Source organism: Oreochromis aureus, linkage group 12, assembly GCF_013358895.1.
Source record: "Oreochromis aureus strain Israel breed Guangdong linkage group 12, ZZ_aureus, whole genome shotgun sequence".
In the NCBI taxonomy this organism is placed as follows: Eukaryota; Metazoa; Chordata; class Actinopteri; order Cichliformes; family Cichlidae; genus Oreochromis; species Oreochromis aureus.
This window is the reverse complement of record NC_052953.1, coordinates 31,501,160-31,526,556: the sequence shown is the minus strand read 5'-3', so window position 1 is coordinate 31,526,556 and position 25,397 is coordinate 31,501,160. Positions and strand designations below refer to the sequence as shown.

Sequence of the window (25,397 nt, the reverse complement as noted above, 5' to 3'; positions counted from 1 at the left end):
TCTGATTTGTGTTTTTGTTAAATAAAAGACATCATCTGCATAAATGAATGCAGAAAAACTTCATCAGAAAACAGAAAACTAAGTGTCTGATGCTAAAATACCACACGTTCCCTCCTATAACAAAAATTTAAAACTAAGGATTATTTACAGTATCATATTTTTTTTTAATCAGATATGTTCTTATTAGTATGTGTAAGAATGATTAAATTGCATAGTGATGTAAGGCAGTGACTGGAATTGGTCACAAGGTGTCACTGTTGAGCTGCATATACATTGTAAATTTTAGCAATTTTGACCATTTGTCCACCGTAGTTCGGATTTCTCGTTGGTGCGGGTGCCATCTTGGTTCAGTGATTACTGATTTGCAAAGGTAAGCACTGTCAGTGGTGTACTGCAATGGTTTTGTTTAAAAATAAGTGTTCCACTGTGTAAAATGGCGATTTGCTAAGCATATATTGTGTTTATTGAGAGGTTCATGTACTGTCTGATGAGAGTACGAGGAGTTTGTGTGCATGTTTCATTTTGTAATATCTGCCGCGATTTCGAGCTACATTTCCGCTTGTTAGCAGAGCACCCATTCGGGCAAAGTAATGCAAGATGAAGCATTAGCTCTTCAGCTACAGTTTGCTGGTAGTCCCGCTATGTTAGTTTTGTGTCATACACATTCCTGAGACCGAAGAATTGTGTAAAGATGCCTTGACTACATGATTATTTTTGTTTAATGTGTTTTATTTTATATTTGTTGTTGGCTTTCACTATGTGTTGATAATCACGCAGTGTTTACTGTGATTTGCAAAGGGCCAGCAGCAGAGTTGGAGTGGTGTTTGCCCCAGCATCTGAATAAACGGTGCGGTCCGAGCCACAAACGCCTGTGTCTGACTGGTCTCTCTACCGTGCACCCCAATCCAACACAAACTTACACAACGCAGAGTCCGGGGTGTAGGGAGGCCCCTGCACTGGTTGGGTTACAGTGACAACCAAAAAACTGGTTCACTCACACCTTAGACCGATGTTGGACAACATGCCTTCCTCTAATGTTAAGTCAGTCTTTGCATTTTTTCCAGGTAACTCCCACAGGCATGACATGATGATTAAATCTTGGATATGTTTGTTCTAATTTGCTATGACCTCAGAGCGCATTGAAAATAAAACTAATAGAGTAATATGAACTAGGGCTGTGCGATACGACCAAAATCCCATATCCTGATATTAGACATCTATCGTCCCGATAACGATATAAATCACAAAAATTTAACATTTTCTGTCAATTCTGTGAATCTCGGGCAGCTGGACTTGCGTGAAGTGTTTCCAGCTTGGCGTCGTGTACTTGAGTCCAGTGTTTTAACCGATGCATGAAGCTATACATTTTTAGACATAAGTTGTAACGGCCGCCGTTTTCTTTGTGAGTATTTATTACACGGCGTGCTGCAGGGAAAAGCCTGTTCTAATGTTTGAGTCTAAGGTTTATTTTTAGCACCTGGCAGCTCTTTTTTGCTTCTCATCCATAAACAATCTGCATACTCTTTCACGTAATTCAGTTTATTTTGAAAAGTCTCAACAGGATCTTGAGCTTTATTGTGAAAGGTTTATGTGGAAAATAAACAAGCGGATACGCGATGGTTTTACCGTCGTTGTTGCTAACGACAACGCATAAAAACAGTCGCTTGTCTGTCAGTAGTATGGTTATATTAAATATAAGAGAAAGAGAGCACTTTAAAAGAAGATGGCATGGTCCCTACTGTGTGATGCTACCATGAGCTGGTATTTTGTATAGTCAAATGGCTCAGTTTAAACACTTATATGTTTTCAGTCCTGATGCGATTCGGGTGCCAACTTTGGAATGACGGATGGAGTTGTAGTTGTACGATAATAATAATTATAATAACAGCATTAATAAGCAGTCATTTGCGATTCTTTACTGTATTCTCCAGGTGGTTCTTGCACAGAGCTCACTGAGCTCCCACCCACACGTTCCACCTTTTGTCACTTCACCATCTGTACATTTAAACCATGTGAATGAGCAGCCCTAAAATAAAGACAATGACATCATTAGCATGGTTCATCCTCATTATCATATCATGGGACAAGTTCACCAAATCCATTCTGTTCAGTTCAAATTCATTTACATAGTGCCAAATCACAACAACTATTGCCTTGAGGTGCTTTAAATTGTATATTGCAAGGTAAAGACCCTACAATATTAGAAAGAAGACCCCCAGGAATCAGACAAAATGAAAAGAAAACCATGATTGCTGCTATCAATTCAGCATCTTGTGGAATAATCAGTCTGCTGTAAAATTTCAAAATAAAACCTGCAGTAAAACTTATGCATCTTGCTGTGTGGTGGTGGACACTGCTAGAGGACTAAAGACCCATCGATCAGCAGGCTCACTGCTATGCATCTCCATTCACAAGGTGCTTTGCAAAGACTATGACTATTTATGACTTGACTATTTATGGTTAAATGCCATGTAGAGCGTGAAATAGGGATCCACATATGCATTTAATTTATAAAGGGGAATTGTCTGCAGTTTATATAAACCTGATTATCCTTTGACACACAGATTTTAGTCTCTGTATACACTTCTAGTATGGTCCCATGTGCTGTTTTGTAAATGAGACCCTCGGTCATCGTTTTAATAATGCATCATCAGAGTCACTGTCACACACCATTGCAACTAAACCACTAAGGAGGGGCTCAATCTCTCATAGCATAAAACACAGAGGACAGGCACTCAGTCACACTAGGCTGCAAGGACATATGTTGATTCACAGCATACGGGTATGTGCTTAAAGTGAAACGCTTACGAAAAACACAAACTTTTCATGTGGTGATGATTTATCACGGTATTTAACACTGTCTATAGTGTTGTGTGCGATACAAACCTGTAGTAGGTGGAGAATTTCATTATTTTCGTTCATGCTCAAGTCTTCTCCCTTTTCTTGTCACAACAAACTCTCACTCACACCTTCTTTCTGTGGGTATTACTGTACTGTGACTATTATGTCATTGTATAAAGAAAAGGAGTACCTATACAGCTATAATGATAAATGAAATCTAAATGTTTCACCGGTCTCAGGGTGTGTTAAAAGTGTAAAGATTTAAGCTGTATGATCAAAGGCTAAAAAGTGTGAGTTCAAACTTATTCCTGACAATTATAATAGAACATCTGTAATGTAGCTAATTCACAGATAGCGTTGTGGAAATGCTGTATGTAAATATACAGTGACTTACAAAAGTATTCGGCCCCCTTGAACTTTTCCACATTTTGTCACATTACAGCCACAAACATGAATCAATTTTATTGGAATTCCACGTGAAAGACCAATACAAAGCGGTGTACACAGTTATTTATTTTTACAAATAAATAACTGCAAAGTGGGGTGTGCGTAATTATTCAGCCCCCTGAGTCAATACTTTGTAGAACCACCTTTTGCTGCAATTCCAGCTGCCAGTCTTTTAGGGTATGTCTCTACCAGCTTTGCACATCTACAGACTGAAATTCTTGCCCATTCTTCTTTGCAAAACAGCTCCAGCTCAGTCAGATTAGATGGACAGCGTTTGTGAACAGCAGTTTTCAGATCTTGCCACAGATTCTCGATTGGATTTAGATCTGGACTTTGACTGGGCCATTCTAACACATGGATATGTTTTGTTTTAAACCATTCCATTGTTGCCCTGGCTTTATGTTTAGGGTCGTTGTCCTGCTGGAAGGTGAACCTCCGCCCCAGTCTCAAGTCTTTTGCAGACTCCAAGAGGTTTTCTTCCAAGATTGCCCTGTATTTGGCTCCATCCATCTTCCCATCAAGTCTGACCAGCTTCCCTGTCCCTGCTGAAGAGAAGCACCCCCAGAGCATGATGCTGCCACCACCATATGTGACAGTGGGGATGGTGTGTTTAGACTGATGTGCAGTGTTAGTTTTCCGCCACACATAGCGTTTTGCATTTTGGTCTCATCTGACCAGAGCACCTTCTTCCACATGTTTGCTGTGTCCCCCACATGGCTTGTGGCAAACTGCAAACGGGACTTCTTATGGTTTTCTGTTAACAATGGCTTTCTTCTTGCCACTCTTCCATAAAGGCCAACTTTGTGCAGTGCATGACTAATAGTTGTCCTATGGACAGATTCCCCCACCTGAGCTGTAGATCTCTGCAGCTCGTCCAGAGTCACCATGGGCCTCTTGGCTGCATTTCTGATCAGCCCTCTCCTTGTTCGGCCTGTGAGTTTAGGTGGACGGCCTTGTCTTGGTAGGTTTACAGTTGTGCCATACTCCTTCCATTTCTGAACGATCGCTTGAACAGTGCTCCGTGGGATGTTCAAGGCTTGGGAAATCTTTTTGTAGCCTAAGCCTGCTTTAAATTTCTCAATAACTTTATCCCTGACCTGTCTGCTGTGTTCTTTGGACTTCATGGTGTTGTTGCTCCCAATATTCTCTTAGACAACCTCTGAGGCCATCACAGAGCAGCTGTATTTGTACTGACATTAGATTACACACAGGTGCACTCTATTTAGTCATTAGCACTCGTCAGGCAACGTCTATGGGCAACTGACTGCACTCAGACCAAAGGGGGCTGAATAATTACGCACACCCCACTTTTCAGTTATTTATTTGTAAAAAATGTTTGGAATCATGTATGATTTTCGTTCCACTTCTCACGTGTACACCACTTTGTGTTGGTCTTTCATGTGGAATTCCAATAAAATTGATTCATGTTTGTGGCTGTAATGTGACAAAATGTGGGAAAGTTCAAGGGGGCCGAATACTTTTGCAAGCCACTGTATATAGTTAGATCTGAAGTCATACTCCATTGTGAAATTATCATTAGTGTCATCTAGTATTAAAGATTGTTAGTTTCTTAGTTTCTGCCTCGGGGACCAGAATATCACTTCAGATGATGTTGCGGGCTCCACTGGCAGCAGATGGGAGATAGTTTGTTAGTTAATGTTACTGCTTTCAAAGTAGCCGGGTCCTTTCTGGGTGGATTTGCATGTTCTCCCAGTGACTGTGCAGGCTCTCTTTGAGTACTCAAGCGTCCTCTCACAGTCCAAAGGCATGCATGTCAGCTTTAACGGTGCTCCTGTTGGTTGATATGGGTTAAACAGTTGCCTCTGTCTCTGTCTTAGGCCTGTGATGAACTGGCAACTTGTCCAGGGTGTACTCCACCTGTCACTCAGTGACCCCACCCATTGTGACTCCAAACTGGATAGCCATAAATATATAATACTTGGATGTATATAAGTATAGTATCGGAGGTGGTTTTCAAAGAGCTTTCAGCACAGAATAAAAACTTTGAACACTTTAAGCTCAGTTCATTCTTAATGAGTGAACTAATTAATATCAGACTTCATCTCTACCAGACTCAAACAAGTTACAAAAACCACTGCCTCAGCATGCCATTTCAATAATTAAATCAAGCCTTTAGGTAAGCAATAATACAGCGCACCTCCCATTTCCATCAATTATCCTCTCCTCTGCTCCTCATGTGTACAGACCACTAAACTACCTGCAGAGAGCACAGTAATCAGATACTACTTGGGCTAAATAATTTCCTGTAATTACCTGATATTTATTTTTATTGTATTTTACTACACATGACTAATGCCATGAGATGCACCGTGTTTACGTACAAACCCATGTCATAAAAGTTCGAAAAAACATTTGGAGCTTCATGAAAAATATAGAGCAGCTAGAATCCTCTATCAGGCAAGAATGAGAGATCATTTCGTTCAGAAAAATCCAACAACTGGTCTGATAAAAAGTTCTTTGAATTATTTTTTTAGGTACACAGTGTCCCAGTGTTTCTGAATTGGGTTTGTTAATAATGAACGATGTGCATTTAAAAAAAAACAGGTGTTCTTCAAGATAACTACCAGTTACTGTATTATTGATTTCTATAGCCACTTACATCACAATACCATACGCATAGTAGGAAAAGTAAATGTTAAAGCTCATTTTCAAGGGCAAAAACAGAGTGGGCCTGCATGCAGAGCCATCTAGACATCTTAAAAGACTACGTCCTTAATGATGTGCCGATACTGAAAGTGATGACACAGCCACTCATTAAACAAGCAGGCCTTTTCACAGCAGTCCTGTCTTGCAAAACCAATGCCGTAATAAAGCAACAAACTGCACGCGACCCTGTCCACATGTGAATTCTGATGTCTGTCCAGGCAGAATCATTTCTGTTCTAGCAAAGTGCGTTTTATTACTGCTTATGTTATTTGTTGAAGCCAGTCCTCCCCCATATAGCAATACACACATACATACCAGTACTTGGATTGAAGTGTCTATTGCTGACTGCTGATGTTGTGGCAGAAGTTGTCGACATGCTGTGATTTAAAATGATGATGAGGAAAACTCAGAGTCGTTCTCTTTATGTCTATCTGCTCCCAATACTGCAGAGCAAAATACATATTATATTATCTATAGCAATGTTACAAATCCTGCAGAGAGAGACTGCAGAGTAGAATTTAAAGCATAAATTAGTGCAGTCTTCTTAATTATAGGATTACTGCAGATCCATTGTACTGGGCTGTTTACTAAACTGATTACATCAGACCATTTTATACAGTCCCAGTCAAAAGTTTAAGACCATTTGAAAAATTACAAAAAAATCATATTTTGTATGTTTGGATCTTAATAAGGTTACAAGCAGAGCTTCAACATACAACAAGATGAAATGGGTGTGAGACAAAACATTTTTTTGAGCATGCAATTTATTGAAAACAAAGCTTAAACTGAAACAGGCCGTTTTACAGCTGATCAAAGTTTAGGACCACATGCTTTAAAAGGCCAAATCTGTGCAAAAATGTGGATTCATTGTCATTTTCTGTCAGATGGTCACACTGTCATGATGTTGTGATGGCAAAGGCAAAAAAAACCTTTCCCTGCGTCTGGCAGCGCGCCATCACTGCTGAGGCGGGACGCAGTAAGACAGTTATTTGGAATTTCTTAAATGATCCTGAGAGTTATGAGAGATCATTTAATGATCCTTCAGGAGATGAAGGGCGTGAAATGGCCGCCGCTGGCTATGTCGCAGAGAGCATCCCTCATGACTGAGGGTCCTCGTCTGTGTGGTAACGACTGCGTTTCTCACCAGGATAACGCTACAGTACACAATGACTGCAGGACAAAGGACTTCTTCCAGGAAAATAACATCACTGTTTTAGACCATCCTGCATGTTCCCCTGATCTAAATCCAACTGAGAACCTTTGGAGCTGGATGGTAAGGAAAGTTTACAAAAATGGACAACAGCTCCAGACAGTAGATGCCCATGGTGCGGCCATCTTCACCACTTGGAGAAATGTTATGGAAATGCTTGCATCAAGCATGCCGCAACTAATTTTTGAAGTGATCAATAATAACGGTGGAGCTTCTCATTACTGAGTTCATGTTTGAAACTTAGATTTCTGTTTGCAGGTTTTACGGGGGTTTTTTGAGGTGTGGTCCTAAACTTTTGATCAGCTGTAAAAAAGTCTGTTTCAGCTTAAGTGTTGTTTTCAATAAACTGCATGCTCAAAAAGATGTTTTTGTCCCATTTCCTCTTGTTGCATGTTGAAGCTCTACTTGGAACCTTGTTAAGATCCAAACATGAAAAATATGAGTGGTCTCAAACTTTTGATCTGGACTCTATATGCCCTCTCTTCATAAATCTGAAAGAATTGCCACATTAAACCAACCAGTGCCACAAATAGCAGCCAGATTTCACATGGTCCAATGACACAGTAACATATTTTCGAGGCAGGACTTTTAACCTCGATAGTGGTCATCAAACTGAAGCACAGGTCTGTATACCATTTCTGAGCGTGAGGACTGTGGTGTGCAGGATAATCTGTATTGTTACAGTGTTGCTATAGCAACTCAGCTATAATGACTCAGTGGAAGATGATCATGATACAACCTTGAGAATCTGTGGAAGTCTGTGTAACCATGGATTCTTTGGTGGGGGTGGCTTCATTTTCACCCTAGTCTGAGAAAATAATATGTCTGAAAACATGTGAAATATGTCCTTCATTTATTAACTCTGCCAATGGATCTGTCACTTGTTATTTCTGTAGAGGACAGATATGGAAGCAGGACGCTACAGGACACCCTGAAAGAAAACTAAAGGCCACAAGAGAGACCTAATACAGACCACAACAAACTTGAACAATAAAAGGGACAAACTGAATATTAACCACAAACCTCTTCCTGTCCTTACACGGCCATCTAAATGGGCTCTGAAAAAACAGAAAGAACATTTATTTCATCACTAATGAAACATCCTTTTGGATATGTGTCAGGAATAGACCAATTTTGATCACAAATTTCATTCTCCCTATTTTATTTCCACAGTTTAGGCCAAAGCTGTGATGTATGGTTTGCAGACGGTGGCACTGACAAAAAGAGAGGAGGCCGAGCTGGAGGTGGCAGAGTTAGCGATGTTAAAGTATTCACTGGAAGTGACCAGAACGGACAAGAATAGAAATGAGTACATCTGTAGCCGCTAAACTGGTGACCTAAATCTTCGCCACCACGTCTATATACATACAAGCATAAGGGGAGAGAGTGAATCAGCGCTCGAGTATGCGGACACTGGGCGGCTTTAAACACACCATTTATTTTTAAAAGAAGAACAGCCAGAATCACAAGTAGGAGTTAAAATCCCACTATACAATAAAAATAAATGTTCACAACCCGCTAAAAGTCCTGCCGGAGAGATTAAAATACAATTAAAAATCAAAGCTAAATGAATGTCCTTTTATACGATAAGAACTTCCCCCAGAGTCCTCTATTCCCAATGTCCAACCACACACACTCGGGCAAATGTTCCTTAGCTGAAAGAGACAGAAGGGGGCCCCTCTTCCGGGATGGGGAAATCTCGCCAGCAGAAGGCCAGGGAGGAGGCTCCCATCCCCACCTGGCAGCGCATGGCCGTGCAGTCCAGCCGCTCTCCGCGTCCGCACACGGCTTCCCTCATAGCCCGGCCCTGATACAGGCAGAGGCGTCCCCTCTGCCTTCTGTGGATTTCACACATCGCCTCCCGCTGTTACTGTTCTGTCCGTCGGAACTGGATCGCCGGAAGTCTCGCGACGCCTCACAGGCAGGCCAGTCCTTCTATACATGTGCTCGTCTGCACCACACGTTCGGTTTCCTGTTCTTCGCTGTTCATGTGTCTCTCTCCCGTCTTTGCGCTCACCATCTCCCTTAAGTCCGTTTGGCGGCCAATAGGTCACCTCGGGGGCACGCCCCCACCTCACAGGTGCACGCAATTATCTGTCCAATCCACAGTGGAATAAAAAAAAGAATGCTATACAGCGACACAAAACACAGTATAAATATGGGGATAAAATCATGCAATAAGAACATCAATAAACAATCATGCAATAGCACTATAACAATAAAACATGCAAATAAAATCACTATGTAGCAATACACAGTCTGATTCAAAACAAAATATAAAAAACACAATTTTCCACTGTGTGACACATCCGAATCATGACGTTAATGCCACAGGCGTCACAGATTTGTGAATTTCTGATGCTAAACCAGACAGCATCTCTTGACATGTGTGGATATCTTGTGAATAACATAACCAAGGTGAAACAATCTTTTCACCAAGTAATCAACAGATGAAGGAGGATATCTAAACTTTATTCTCTGTAAAGATGAAACACTTGCTTTATACTCTTTTGCAATTAAGAGCAGCTTTTATACAAATTTCCAGAATCAGGGCTCTAGAGTGCGACCAATTTGGTCGCAAATGCGACCAAATTTTTCAGTGGTGCGACTAAAAAAAATATTTGGTCGCACCGGTGCGACCAAATATTTTCGGGTAACAAAGAAAAAAAAAAAAAAATCTCTGCAACTCTCCGTGTGGTCAACAACAGACACACATTATGCCCCTATCGTGGACTAAACCAATCAGAGATAGTCAGGGGCGGGACCTCTCTGATTGGCCGTGGTCCAGTTGAAAGTGCAGGTGGAAGAGAGAATAAAGTCATATCAATTCATTAACGGATTCCACACAAAGACGTAAACACAGAGCGGACCCGACGCCTCAGAATCAGCTTTGTCTTTCTCGGCTTTCTCACCCCACGGCCCGAACACGGACACGCTGTCGGAGCTTAGCGATTCTGATGCGTCGGGTCCGCGCTGTGTTTCCGTCTTTTTTGCGCTGATTCTGAGCTGCAGGTTTTGTCTCTCCAACCAAAATTCGCCGAGCCAGCAGCAAAGAAGCAGCAAGCTACGCTCACATTTGATCAATGTCGTCATGAATTCCCTCTGACTTTTGCTGTTTTGCTTCCACCACGATAAAAATCACACTTCATGCACAGCTCTCTCTCTCTCTCTCTCTCTCTCTCTCTCTCTGTACTTCAAGAACAGTTTCCGTCTCAAATCTCTGTTTTCTGCATCATTCATTCGCTTATTACCCACCAGTCTACCGTTGTTTACAGCGCTGTCGGCCGCTGTCTTTTTCTTTTCTTTTTTCACTTAAATGACCTCGGACAAGAAAGCCTAATTTCTGCTGTTCAGTACTGAAGAAATTTAAACTTTTTAAAATTATGCAAAATTGCAGAATATTTTTAAGGTTATCTGCTATAAAACGCCAGACCAGGAAAATCTCCTTCATGTTTTTCTGTGTTTTATTCTCAGTTACTTTGACACAAAGGCATCTGCTGTGATGTTCACAATTCTGATGAAGTCTCATGTGTATCAGTACTGATAAATGATCAGAATTATAATATTTCTGACTGTCTGAGGCTAAATTGAATCGAATCAGGACTTTGAGAACCGGAATCGAATGGATTATAGAAATCAGTGATGATACCCAGCCCTAGTGAGCAGCCTAGGCCTGACAGAAGTGGATGTAGCTGTAGGTAATAAGAAAAGATGAAAAGAACTATTGATAACTTTTGTGTTATGTTAAGCCCTGATCCGTCTGAAATTCATAGCCAGTGCTCTGACACGGTGCCATTAGAGCTGGGCGATATAAGATTTTTTCATATCACGATATGTTTTTTTCATTTCAGGCGATAACGATATATATCACGATATAAGCCGAATAACTATATTTGTAAGATTTAAATGTGCCGTTGCTCACAAGTAAAATATGAAATAATTAGCAGCTTGTTTTGATTTAAATATTTATTTCCCATAATAAGTTCAACAGGGTAGATGTACTTAAGGAGCATGAGACTTCAGTTTCAGATAAATAAAGGCAAATATTGCAAACTACACAAAAGGCAGCCGCTAAAGCGTTTAAGTTTCAAAATAGAACAAACAAAACAGACAAAACTAAATTGTCAATTCCACTTAGAAACAAAATATAATTCTAAAAATAAATCTTAGTTCGTTTTACAGAAGAACAGACAAAATTGACTAACTTTTGTCAATATCAAATAAACTGAGAACTAAAAGGAAATTCTCAATCTCTCCTTGTTGTATAGCTTAGCTTTTCAAACAGTTTTAACAGTTACTTTAGTCTGACAAAAGCCGAATGACGAATTAGCGCTTTCAGTCAGAGATTGAGCATGCACCGCTTTATTGTATTTCCAGACTTGCTTTCGGCACAATTTACAGTGCGCGCTACTCTGTTTTTTGTCAGACTTGAAATAGCCGAAATACCTTCACACTACGAACTTCTGTGGCCCTTCCGTTCGACAAGCTCTCCGGCATTGGAACCATCATCTGTTTTTTCTTCGGTAACCTTCGCTCACGCTCTCGGTTGATTTTTCTCTAGTCGGCAAACTCATTTCCTTCATTACCCGGGCGGCACGGCTGCAAAAACAAATACACATGTGCGCCTTGGCACTTGTGCTGTACGTAACAAGTCACGTGACGTGACGCTGCGGCTGTGATTGGTTCGGCTCTGCGCTACTTAATTTGGATTGGCTGTTCTTTTTTTTTTTTAAGAGGACAAAAGAGATGAGGCCTATCGCAATAGTTAAATTTTTCTATCGAGAAAAAGTTATTTCGCAATACATATCGTTATCGTTCTATCGCCCAGCTCTAGGTGCCATCAATCTTTGAATGCTGAAAAAACAGCAGTGTATCCAGAAAACACATTATATGCTGCAATAAATGCACTGCCCAAGTGTCCCCTCTCCCCACTGCCTTTCAGTAGCATGCAACAGCAAACAGGTCGTCAGAGGAGCCAAGATGATGATTAAGTTTAACATTTTCTACAATATTGACAAAGCAATTTAAGCACAAGTTTGTTAGTTAATAATTTAGAAATGAATATTGTCTGTATGGACTTCCCCCCCCCAAAGAAAGTGCACATGTAAAACTGCGGTGTTAAGCGATGCGGTTGAAAAATTTGAGTGCGCCTAACTTTTGTGCCGGTACGCCTAAAAGTTAGTCTAGAGCCCTGAGAATGTTGAGAAAGAACAACATTCAGTACTCGTAAAAGTACATTAGCAACAATACATTTGGACGTAAAACATAAACCCTGTAAGACTTGCTATCATCACTTTAATATTACTTTAATACTCCTATAGAAATAATGTGTTAACAGTGAGTTATAATTCCTGTAATGAAGACATATTTCATTACAGGAAATGATGCAATGTAATTAATTAGTCCTTTTTACAGGATATAGGACCAAAATCTATAGAGACTACATGGAGCACAGTGCTCTAAGGCAGATAAAAGTGAGGATGTGATATATCACCTGCTAGGATTTTATGTTTATGTAGACCAGGGGTGTCCAAACTTTTTTCACTGAGGGCCACATACATAAAAATATAGGAGGGGCTGGGCCACTTACTAGAAATTAGGTATATAACCTTAACTGTAGTGTATTAAAGTTAGAAAAATCATTTAAAAGTGGTCAAATGTGTTATATTGTTGAATATAATTAAAGACAAAACTGCCTTCATCACAGCTTTCCATAGATGGATCTTTATTGATTTATTCAGAGAAAGCTTTGGTAGCTCATTCTCAGAACAGCAGCAGATTTCTTCTTGGACAGAAGATTTACAGCACAGAGAAAAAACAATAAAGGGGAAAATGGGACGGGTACATTTCAAGCTTGTTATTTAAGTTCTTAGGCTTAGCAACACACCTATTAACGTTCGTTTGAAACGGTTATCAACATTAACAGACTGAACTGGACTTAATAACATGAGTCCATATAATTTTAGTGAATTATTCTGGTGAGTATCAGCTGCACTGGGTATGTAAATCGGGCCATCCAGCCGCAGTGCTCATCGTACACCACTCGTGCCAAAAATCCGGACAAACGTCACTTGATCAAGGAGCAGATCTGCATCAGATGAGATCAGCTGACTTTGCGTGTGCGTGCGCTGTGCACAACTGTATTTCTGGACATGCTGACGTTGTTGAAGTCCTGCGGTACTTTTTCCGGGCACATTATTTCGGTGACTTTAACGAGGCCGTGTTTTATGAGGTCTCCATCTGAAAAGGCTTGCCATGTCTTGCGATGAGTTGGGCGACCTCATAGCTGCTCTTGGAGCCTTTTCCTGGACAATTTGAGCACGAAAAAAATACTGTTGCTGACCCCACAGGATAGCTACCCTTTGCTTTAATTTCTGCTCTCGCTCAGCACCAGTGTAGGATGCATAGGCCTGATGATGGCTGTAGCTCAGGAGGTAGAGCAGGTCACCTACTGATCGGAAGGTCGGTGGTTTGATCCCAGGCTCCTCCAGTCTGCATGTCAAGTATCCTTGGGCAAGATACTAACCCCAACTTGCTCTCTGATGCATCCATCGGAGTATGAATGTGTATGAATGTCATTAGAAAGCACTAAGTGTAGATGAAGTGCTTGTGAGAATGGGTGTGATTGGGTGAATGAGGCATGTTGTGTAGAGCGCTTTGAGTACTCCGTGAGAGTAGAAAAGCGCTATGTAAGAATCAGTCCATTTACCATGTTTGGTTTCATAATGACGTCGTACATTATACTCTTTCATAACTGCCACAGTTTCAGTGCAGATCAAACAGACACTTCCCCTTGAATTCTTTGAAGAAATATTCACTCTCCCACCGTGTCTGAAATTTTCTGCATTCACTTTCGACCTTTCGCTTCTTTGGTTCTGCCATGTTTGGTAACTTGGGGGTAAATTTCTTCTGTGATTGTCCTTTTTGGTGGAGCAACTGCCTTGATCAACAGTAGCTCCCTCTGGTGTTAAAACTAAGAAGTGCAATACACTCAAGCAAAAGTTGAAGTGCGGGCCATTTTCTATTCTATTTATAACATTACTTGAGGGCCGGACTTTGGACTTTGGACACCCCTGATGTAGACTATATGTTTAGAAATAAATAGTTTAAGATAGACGCAAATTTGCACAAAAAAAGAGTGTAAGAAAGCCAGGCAGGCACAGGCTGAAGTTCTGGTTAAAGCAAAATAAAAGTAAATATTTTCTGAAAATGAAAAATGAGAAACGCCATCATAGAGTTCTCCATCAAAACACAGCTGGGTTCTTTTTGTTTTTATTTCGTGCACATTGCACTGAAAATACAATCAAGTTTTACTCCCAATGTATTCTTGAAATAACATTATTTTTGCTCCATGGTTCATCACGCATGCATGTGTACACACAACTTTAACAATTACTGCCTACTGTTTGTTTCCAATTGGATCCCACAGAGCCTCCACTGACAGAACAGAAGAGACCTGTATCAGAAAGAGCACTAAAAACCAATAGGCTTGTTTTTTTTTAAGTTACTTAATTATATATTAAGGTATTTTTTTTCTGAATATAATCACAAAACATAAGCCTATTTTAAGATCATTTTGAACTTCCTAGAAAAGTGATTCGTTACCCACAGATTCTATAAAAGACGAGCCTTTTTTAACTCAGTTTGTTCAAAAAGTGAATGAGAACAATAAAAAAGTTTTTTTATCACTGAGGTTTTCATCAAGTTTTCTTATTGTTTAGGGACAAAGGGAACCTATAATTGCTCAATTTAATAAATGAAATAGATATGTATTTTGCATAAAATCATAAAAGTTCAAGGGAAATTCTTAATAATAACTTACCAGTGGGTATTCAAAAACTGGATTTCACACCATATCTATCCCACATTGCTGCCTTCTCCTTCATGTGAACTGCCGGGTATTAGAAGTTGGAAGGTCCACACTAGCAAGCTTGGTTAGCCAACTACACTCAGAGCTGTTTGGCTGAAACACACAGACATATGCTTGCTAATTGATGCTAAGTAAGAGACTAATACCCCCCCACCCTCAAATGTACTCTCCAAAATGAGACTTCTCAGATGGTCTACATAGTTACATAGCTGACTCTATGACTCTAATTAGCAAATTAACTCTTAAAGATAGCTACTGGCTAAAGCTGTCGCTCAAAGTGCTGTTGGCTAACTAGCTTCTAACTTCAAACCTCAACAAAATCCAAACACGTGTGTTTCAAAAATAAAATTTAAAAAAATACTGTATAGTTTTTGTCAAGCTAACCACTGAGCATTTTAAAATGGGCATATCGGTGATTGAGATTATATCACTTTTAAAACCAGCTGAAACAACTTGGTTTGGCTGTTTGCTGATAGCTTTATTTCAATAAGGCCAGATCATTACAAAAAGATTTACATGATTTATTGATATACAAAATTTAGATAGAGGTATTTTGTGGTTAGACTCTGATGGCCCATCTCAGCAGAGATAGGGTGATAGAGCAGGACCCCCCAGAGTCTAGACACTGTTGATGGAGCCTAGATGGAGTCTAGTATTAGGATCATTAGCATTGGCTTTTAAATGCACACCTGGGGTAAAATATTTGATACTGTGCACTAATTCATTTTCCGAGAACCTCAGATTTTAGATATGTGTAACCTTTAAATGATAACACATTTTCTGTTTGACTGGGTGAGATAAAGACAAGCTGGTCTTACATGAGAAATCTAAACAGCTGGGACTTAATGATCTGGATATGATGCTTGAAACAAAAATAACACAGCTGAGTCCAGTCGTGGCTTTGCATCCAGTTGTGACCACTTTCAGTATTCTTCTATCACATCTCTTTCCTCATGTTTCACTTCTGTGCCAGTGTCCGGCAGCCTTGCCTCTGTCAGTGCGCCCCAGGGTGGCTGTGGCTACAATGTAGCTTGCTATCACCAGTGTGTGAATGTGTGTGAATGGGTTGCTTGACTGTTGCAAATATGGGTTTATATCCTCTCCACAGTCACCTGAGCCATCCCAGTCTCTGTCATTTGTTATTGGAAACCAGCTGAGCTGCTGTCATGTTGGGGATCAATGTCATGTGCACTGTGGAAGTTACCATAGAGACTTGTCTGTCCTTATAGGATATCTTGCAGCATTTTGGTAATACATTCAAGACGGACATCACATAACATCAAAGTTAGCTGAATGTACCGTATTTTTCGGACCATAAGGCGCACTAGATTTTAAGGCGCATTAAGCGAAACAAAACAGTCAGATAAGTCAAACTTTACTCAGCTCATTCTTCTTGCTTCCTCCACTTCCGTACCATTGATTCATTAATGTTGAATTCTCTCGCAGCTGCTCTATTCCCATGTTGTTGCAGTATATTAATGACTAACCTCGTGTTGTGGATGGATTATCTCAGTTATTCTCCTGACTGAAGTTTGGTCCGTTTACAGCATCCTGCCATGCGGTTGCATTTGTCCCTAACCATCGGGAACCCTCGTCATAATTTTTATTGAGTGGAAAAACAGTTAGCGTTCATCCTGAAGCTTCACTGTGTTTATGTTATGCTAACATAGCTCTGTCGCTAGCAATCACGTAGCACATCATTATAAACCAGCTAGTCCAACTTCAGTACTACTTCAGTAGTTCTTGACTACAGTAGCCGTAATGCTCCGACAATCCACCAAGCGGTGCGGCTTCGTAGCTTACCAAAGTCGTACTAAAACTTTTTTGACAGATTTTTGAGCGCCGTGTACCACATAAAATCGGTTCGAGGTCAGTAAGCACAACCAGAATTCATATATAAGTGCAACGGAATATGAGGCGCACTGTCGATTTTTCCGAAAATTAAAGGATTTAAAGTGCGCCTTATAGTGCGGAAAATATGGTAGCATTGAGGAGTTATCTGAATATACCTTTCAGTGGGCTTTCACTGACTTAGTCAGGGGATAGAATCATAGTGACCCAAATAGCATTTCCTTTTTCAGCTCTTAACTGCTGTGACTTTTTTCCCCCCACATAGTTTTGTGGAGATACCACATACCACATATCCATATATCCACAGATCCATATACCCATAGTATAGCTTCGACCCAAAAGCCAATCTATGAGGAACCATTTTTAAAAGCCAAGATGAGACAACGGTCCTGATAGTACAACCTTTCTGATTGAGAAAAGAGGAAATAAGGACACTTCCTGATGACAGACACTGTTCGTAATTTGGCTGCAATCCTATAAATGTTACAAGAGCAGACAGACACTTAAAGCTCCACTTCATGGACTCCAAAGTCATGACCTTCAACTAGAGGGAGAGCAGTAAATGATCCTTTGATGTGTGACTCAAATCGAGGAGAAGAGGAAATCAAATTCAACACGTTTCTTTAATCAAGTAAAAACTGTCAACCGGTTGAAAAAGTTTCCCAGTAGTAGTTCACGGTCGGTTACATGGAAGAAAAAGAGCATTGAAAGTGAACTGAATGAGATTTTTCTTTTTAATCGTTCAGACATCAGTCATTCGTACAGTCATGCAGTAGTGGCAGAGTGACAAATGAGGCCAATGACAGAAAAATAGTTTACATTTAAAAGAAATATACTTTTATCATAAAATCACTAAAAGCATGAAGATAAATGGGTCCATCTGGCTGTTTTAATTCAATACTCTAAATGATGTTACATACCACTTCAGCAATGTTCAGAGTCACTTTCAATTCAGTTGATTTCTGATTAATATCTAAGCCACACTGTTTAAAATTGTTTGGGGACTTGTTGATTTAGTTATTTTTCTTTCTTTCCCTCCAACAGTCTCGCTTGGAAGTCAAACAAACCAATTTTGTTTATCATGATAAATGCCAGTTTTTCTACTGCAGGTTGCAATTTGAATAAGACATGTTGTACCGTATATTTAACCTTTTCAGTAATTAGACCTTTAAGGTCATTGGCAATTTGAGAAGGTTTATCATGTATACACTTCCTGACTCTATGAAGGACCTAACACGTTAAAAGTGTTACATAATGGACTCCTTACACAATTTAATTAATGAATATTGACTTGTTTGTTCACAATAAAAATAATAATACTAATGTTACTAATAATAATGACCAGGTACTCATCAGCAAGACAGCAACACTACAAGACGTCATCACATCCACAATTTATCCACAGCAAACAACAAAGAGACAATCATGGATCTAACGATTGTTCATCCATCAGACACAAAAGCATAAGAAAACAAAAATTATGTAATTATTTGGAGTAAACTTGCAATTAATGCTGCTACTTACACTCTTGACTCTAAATATTCATCACATAATGATTTTGTCAACTCTTTGTCCATTTTTTAAATCAGTACTGAATTTTATTTACACAGTGTAATAACCTGTTCCCAACTTATTCTACTGGACCTTGACTAGTGACGCCTTTTATAAATAAGACCTTGTCCTGTTTAACCCAGAGTTTAACAGAATCTGAAGATTTGTCCTTGGATTTTTTCACTTATTGCTGGACAAATAGTGATACATTTAGATGGAATTTCTAAATGCAAAAAGATACCTGATGTATTCAACTTTCAGTTGCCCTTATTTATGTTTTTTAATTGTGTCCTTGAACCCTTTTCACAAATTATCAAGTTAGGAACTTGAATCAGCTCTTGTTTTTTGCATCTATGTGTTGCTGGATGAATTAAAACAATAAATTGCAGTAAAGCTCCACTAAACTGGAACAATTTACCTTTTCATATTAGAGCCATAATGTGGGGATACCTTGTCTTCATGCTTTCCGATTGGCTGCTACAGTATGTAGTGATTTTTAAATGTACTGTGAATTATTGACAGACTTAATAATCTCACTTTGCCTCATTCCAACATAAGAAACATGTTAGCACCATTTATCTGTCAAATGAGTACAAGCAAATTCAAACCACTGAAGCTATTTGTAAAATTAATCTTCAAGAAGTACTCTGCAGAGATCATGTAACAGGGATTTGCATCACATTCATATCTCAAATTTGTTCTGTCTCAACATGAAGGGGGCACTTCTATTCAGGAAGCAACACAGCTGGAAATGTTCTCAATGTGAAAGAAACACTTTTTAAATAAGAGCATAGCAACAGGTCTATTAAACTTCTGGGATATTGATCTGGTGGGTTAAGTAGAGGATGTGCAGGTAGCCCAACTCCTAGGATGGTACATTAACATGTACCACAATACAAAATTTCAGCAAATACATTATCAGTAGGTTTGCTGTATCTCCCAGCACTGTCTCAAGTGCTTGGAGGAGATTCTAGGAGACAGGCACTCCAGGAGAGCTGGACAGGGCTGTAGAAGGTCCTTAACCCATCGGCAGGACTGGAATGTTGCCTGACATAAATCCAACAGAGCACCTCTTGGACATTTAGTTTCGCTCTATCTGGCGCCTTCAAGTAGCTCAGTGATGCCCTGGATCAAATATGCAAGGAGATCCTCTTTGACACAATCTGTCGTCTCATTAGGACAGGGGTTAGCAACCTTTAACACCCAAAGAGTCACTTGGACCTGGTTTCCACGCAAAAGAAAACACTGGGAGCCGCAAATACTTTTTGACATCTAAAATGAAGATAACACTGTATATATTGTTTTTTACCTTTATGCTTTGTGTGAACCACTAAGGTGTGCTGCTTATGAAATCCATGAAGTGCTACAGAGAAAATTACATTTTATTTATGTTATGAACACATTTTGAACTCTTAAAGAAATATAACAAAAGGAAAGACACCCAGCTGAACTAAAATGATCCATGTAGCAAACAAAAACTGTTGTGAGCCACCCTTATATCGCCTTTGGGCTTTTGAAGCCTTGACCTGACTTTTAAAAAAATAATTGGAAAAAAAAGCTCTATGCTGCTGAAAAATGAAAAATAGATATTTGCAAAATTCTGCCTAAATATGTATTTTACCTGGTTAATCTGTGTGGCAGGGCGTGGTCTGCAGCACTGCTGCAGGGGATGCGGACGCACCTGAGCGGCACCCGCAATCACGCCTCACCGCCTTAACGTCTGTGCTGTCTGTGCTGTTGTGTTGGTATATGTCGGGCTATGAGCTGAAAAGCTACAGCCGGCTGTATGCGTACAGCAACCGTGTGTGAAAAGTGGTCAAAGAGATGCTGAAAAGCATGCTCATGGAAACATCGTCGGGTCTGCCGTGGTATGTTTACAATGGGACTTCTGCTGCTGAACCTCTGTGCACAGCGTCTGCAAATCGGGGCTGAAGAAGTCACTTTCACCTTTACGCAGGACTGTAAGCTGTCATCTGTGAGGCGTGAGCGGTGTTTGTTTTTAACATAGTTCACGGTGGAGAACAGCTGCTGACATAATGTGGATCCGAAGATCCATAATTGGCCTACCTGGGGTTGAAAGTCTCGATAACGGCACGGCGTTTCGGCGGGTATATCGGCTTCCGCAAGTGTGACGCTTATTTTGAGCGATCAAAAAATAATAGAATATAATTTTATATTTATATTTCAATATCACAATAATCTTCCTATTTAGAACTACAAGTTAAAAAAGAACTAACATAAATAAAATACACTTCAGCTAATTACTTAAAAAAACTGATTTATTTTCCCAAACCACGCGGAGCCGCACTAAAAGGACTAAAGAGCCGCAGGTTGCCGACCCCTGCATTAGGATAACGCCGCCACGTTGTCAGGCATGTATACAAGCACACATACAAACTACTGAGTGAAATTTCAGTAGCATGAACTAGCCCGATTTTTCATTTTTTCACACTGATTTTCTGTCTTTCTCTGAATTCAGCCCTCTGTTGGTTGATAATTTTAATTTCCATCAAACAGTGTGGCATCCCTTCATCCCTAAGACATTACCCAGCCCATATCAGTATAGATATCCAGCATGAGTTTTTCCATTTGAACTGTGTGGGGGGACTGTTATTCTAGGAATTCTCTTTAAGTCTTTACTAGGCATTTGTTGATGTTGTGCAAGTAATGTAGCCTGCCTGTTTAACAGATTGATTGAAGACATCCTGTAAATATCAGTGGTGAAAGTTTGAGGATAGAAATTTTGTGCAACAGGCTGATGTGCTGATGAGTTGGTGAATGTCTGCTGCAGCCGACTGAAGATACGATGGAAACTGTTTGCTGTGAAACTGGGTGTTGTTGTTTTGCCTTGAAACAGCCTTAGAGTGCTGCAGTCATTGATTTATTATATTGGTTTATGTCTTTGTGTCTGTCAGTCAGCAAAGATGACTAATATGATTTTGGAAATATTGTTTTTGGATTATGTATTCTTAAATCAGGAACAGAACTTTGATGTTTTTGTGATTTATCAAACACACAAAACATGTGCCCTCTGTTCAGTTTTCTTCCTGATCATACTGAGGATGCAGTGTGTGGATTTGCATTAACACCAAGAAGCAATACAATATCAGATGACTAAAAAAATTAGATTTTGGCTAATACAGTAAATGTGCAAACCATGAAATACGTCTCACTCAGCTCTCACAGTTAGGCACAGTTATGACGACTGATGTCATTCTGCAGTTTGCATCTTTTGCAATTGTCTAAATTAAGATGATAATTATGGGCTTCATGCAGCTTCCTATGGCTCTCTTTCTTTTTATAAAGATAACATAACTTAATTAAAGTCGATGAATACCGGCACCTGCAGTAATGCTGTGAAATCATTATTGCTGAAACCTGAACTTCCTGTCTGTTTGTGTGAGAACTAAGAAAAGTGAGCATGGCATCCAGGGAATGTGATTCGAGGTCATATATTGTTATCACTTGTATGAATTATTCAATCTCACCTGTATGTGTCCTCTGTGAATATTTCCTAAAGTAGGCAGCAGAGCGAGGAAAATAAAGTTTTCACAGTTTGTTCTTTTTTTCCTTTTTTTAAATCAGGTAAAATGTCACCACATCTCTTGGCAATAAAAAGGAGATATTAAGGATTAGAAAGTGTGACTGCATTCTCATGTAAAGTTTTTGCTCCAGTGAACTAAAAAAATGACAGAATTGTTTACAGGTTTCTGGTTTTCGAGGACAACATCGCTTTTTCCAGAGAGTGCACGAGAGATCTGATGCGACTTCTCTGACTGCTGCATCCTGCTATCACAGCTGCACAGCTGTTCAAGCTTTTCGCCACTGACACCTGCCTCATAAGTGTCTCCAGACCATTACTCTCATGTGGAGTTGTTATAAAGGGGGCTGTGCACTGCAGCTACTGAGAGCCTTCTCTATTTTAGAATTTACCATTTAGACCAATGATTAACTATATATAGCAAATTGTTCAGACTTCCTGTGGGACACAGTCTCCTTCCTACTGGGTGAAAGTGGAAGACGTGAAAACTCAGTGATTTTCTGAAACAATTAGGGACTGCAAATGTTACTCAAACAGGAGTAAACTTTATTTGTCGCAGACTTGTGTGTGTATATAAACAGAAGCCAGCAAAAGGAAGTTCAGTCAGCCAACTTGAGCTGAACTGTGTCATCAAAATTAACATGCCCTTCTCACCTCATGATATATATCACAGACACTCTGCGATTGCGCTGCTGCCTGCTGTTTTCAACTACTACACCCAGTCTGGCATCCACCTGGAGCTCCAGGGGGATATTTGCTCATCACTACCCAATTTCTCTCTGTGTAGCTTATATGCTGGAAGCAACGAACTCAGAGCATAGACGCCAAACTAGGCAGGTAAGAGAGGCTGAATGTGAGAGGGTAGAAGCAACACAGAATACATTTGTGTGAATGAGAGGGAGGCAGGTGGTCCAGTGAAGAGAGGTGAAGGTGGGTGAGTTTAAATACCTGCAGTCAACCACACAAAACAATGGACATGGCACAGGAGAGGTGAAGAAGACAGTGTAGGCAGGGTGGTATGGGCACAAGTTTAAATGGTTAAAAAGAAAGGCCACCAAAGCACGGACAACACACTCACTGAAAGTTATTTAAAAAAAAGGGCACCTAATTAGGCAATTGAACTGCTGTCCCAGTAGTTTCCCTGTCTGCCTGTCTCTCGATGCTGCTAATCATTTCCACATGCAATAGCGCTACAATCAGCTGATGAGATCACTATAGTAAAGCTCAATCTGCATTCAGGACAGAAACAACTGCATAGTGCTGCCAACACAACTTTTGCTTTCTGCAAGCACCTGTACAGACGGCATGCTAATGCTAACATTACCAAGAACCCAGAGTGATGTAAAAGCTGAGCGAATGCCAGCACCAACCTAGCCTAGCACCTGCTTCAACACCAACGAAAACAGAAACAGCAGAGAAACCACAGCAACAACCAACATATGCATATAACAATGACAATGTTACTGAACAGCACACAGCACTAATAATACAAGATATTTTTGGAGACAGCAGCAGCCCACGATAGTGTGCGTCTGTGAGTACCTGTGTGTGTGAGCACGCTTGTGTTTATAAGGTTCTCCATGTAGTGTCTAATAGTGGGTGTGGGGGAGCCAGAGCCCCCACCAGAGGGAGAGGCTGTCTCAACATTAATATGTATAAACAAAAGGTCTCTGTTTTGGTTAATACTAAGATTATTTTTATTTTTCCAGTTCATGACAACAGTCTTCTTAACAACGCATAAGGCAGTGAGAACCATGTGGACCGTTTTCATCTCTATAGTGACATCATCTAGGTCACCCAACAAGCAAACTGTGAAGACGAGGCTGAACTCCCGCGATAAACGAAGGACCACTGTATAACTATATACTGTTCAGAAATTTTTACCAGTTGTCTTTGGAAATTTGAAGTCTTTTTTAGCATGTGCCCTAATATGGGACTACTGGACTACTTTTTTTGTATTTTAGCGAGATAACATGCAGATATTTTTTTAATTAATCTGCTCTAAATCATAGACCCTGAATCATTTTGATTGTAAGAAAGACCAATGAAAATTACTTTCAAACATCGCCTCAGATGTTATTGTGTGGAAAAAAAAAGGCCTGAAAAGTTGGTCAGCTGACTATTTTTCAAAACACATATTGAAAAGTAAACATGTAAAGCTACAATTTCACATCAGTTATTCTATATGTTCAAACTTTTTTTAATATGAATCTTTTATGCAAATCAGAGAAGATCGAGAATAAGGCCTGTGAATTAAAATGGAATGACCCATTTGCTTATCGCAATACTCTGTTATCATGCTATGCATCCGAGTGGTACATTGTGCTTAACTGAAATGCACATCTGCATTCAGGTCTAAAGTAACAATGATACAACCATGTGTACATTAGTCACAAGCTCAGTATTACCTGTGATGAGGTTGTCCACCAGTGTTGTAGGGATGCAGAAGATCCCCACCAGCAGGTCACTGATAGCCAGGTTGAGGATGAAGAGGTTGGTGACCGTGCGCATACGACGGTTTTCCAGTACGATGAGACACACCAGGATGTTACCCACCATACACAGCAGAAAGATGAAGGAGTAAGCCAGGGTGTAGATGGCAGCCACATACAGAGAGTGCTGATAGTAAGGGAAAAAGGTAATGTTGGTGACATTGGATACACCAAGTAGGCTGGTGTTTAAAAGGACGGATGTAATGATGGATCCCTCAAATGCCATCCCGTCTTCGTCCACAACGTCCAGAATATCCATCGTTGATATCAATCAACACTGCAGAGGAAATAAAATGGCAACAAGCAGAGAAAAATTCAAGTTAGAACAAAGAGAACTAGAGGTGTTGCCTACTTTGTTCAGACATGTCACAACTTTTCATTACAAGCTGCAACAGTACATTGGCAGAGGTTCATCTTGTCCAATGATGCAAGGATCACTAAAACTGGTTAATTGAAAGTGAACGCCATTCATGTCAAGCATCTAATACATAATATTTGTCATACTGTGAGAGTCTGTTACAGATGCCAACGCATCAGACTGTAGGATAGTGTTAGAAGCTCTGCTCTTGCGTTACACCAGTAAAGAGTTAAACAAAACAAAACAAATCTTTTTACTGTGTCTCGGGTTTTCTCAGCTATTCGTGTCTTCTTCAGAGATGCTTTTAATTAGCACCTTCTTGTCACTCGCTTTCATATAGGTTTCCTGTGTAGGTGGAGGAAAGAGTGGTGACAATAGGAAACTAAAATTGTAAAATTAAAAAGTGTGTTGTTACTAAATCACAGTTTTATTAGACACCAAGAGTTTTGTTTTGTTTTTGTACAGTAGGTCACTGCTTTACAAGCAACGATAGTTATGTGACTGTCCTCATCTCTACACTTAACTATGTACGTGTATTGCTATTTTGAGGTAGGTATTAGCATTACCGT

The 25,397-nt window shown here is 39.9% G+C and overlaps 1 protein-coding gene and 1 long non-coding RNA gene across 2 annotated transcripts in view; one reads left to right on the top strand and one right to left on the bottom strand.

Annotated features, from left to right (window-relative positions):
* The window catches only part of npffr1l2 (neuropeptide FF receptor 1 like 2), a 32,576-nt gene extending 7,797 nt beyond the window's left edge, over window positions 1–24,779 (bottom strand). The window contains exon 1 of the mRNA XM_031742771.2: window positions 24,387–24,779. Within this exon, the coding sequence (XP_031598631.1) occupies window positions 24,387–24,729 (343 nt within the window). The 5' untranslated portion in view covers window positions 24,730–24,779. The remainder of the gene's footprint in view (window positions 1–24,386) is intronic.
* Window positions 341–23,725, top strand: LOC120442965. The gene is made up of 3 exons (XR_005615021.1): window positions 341–370; window positions 22,652–22,815; window positions 23,688–23,725. It is a non-coding gene; the product is annotated as an uncharacterized LOC120442965 (long non-coding RNA).
* Window positions 24,780–25,397: the final 618 nt, after the last annotated feature.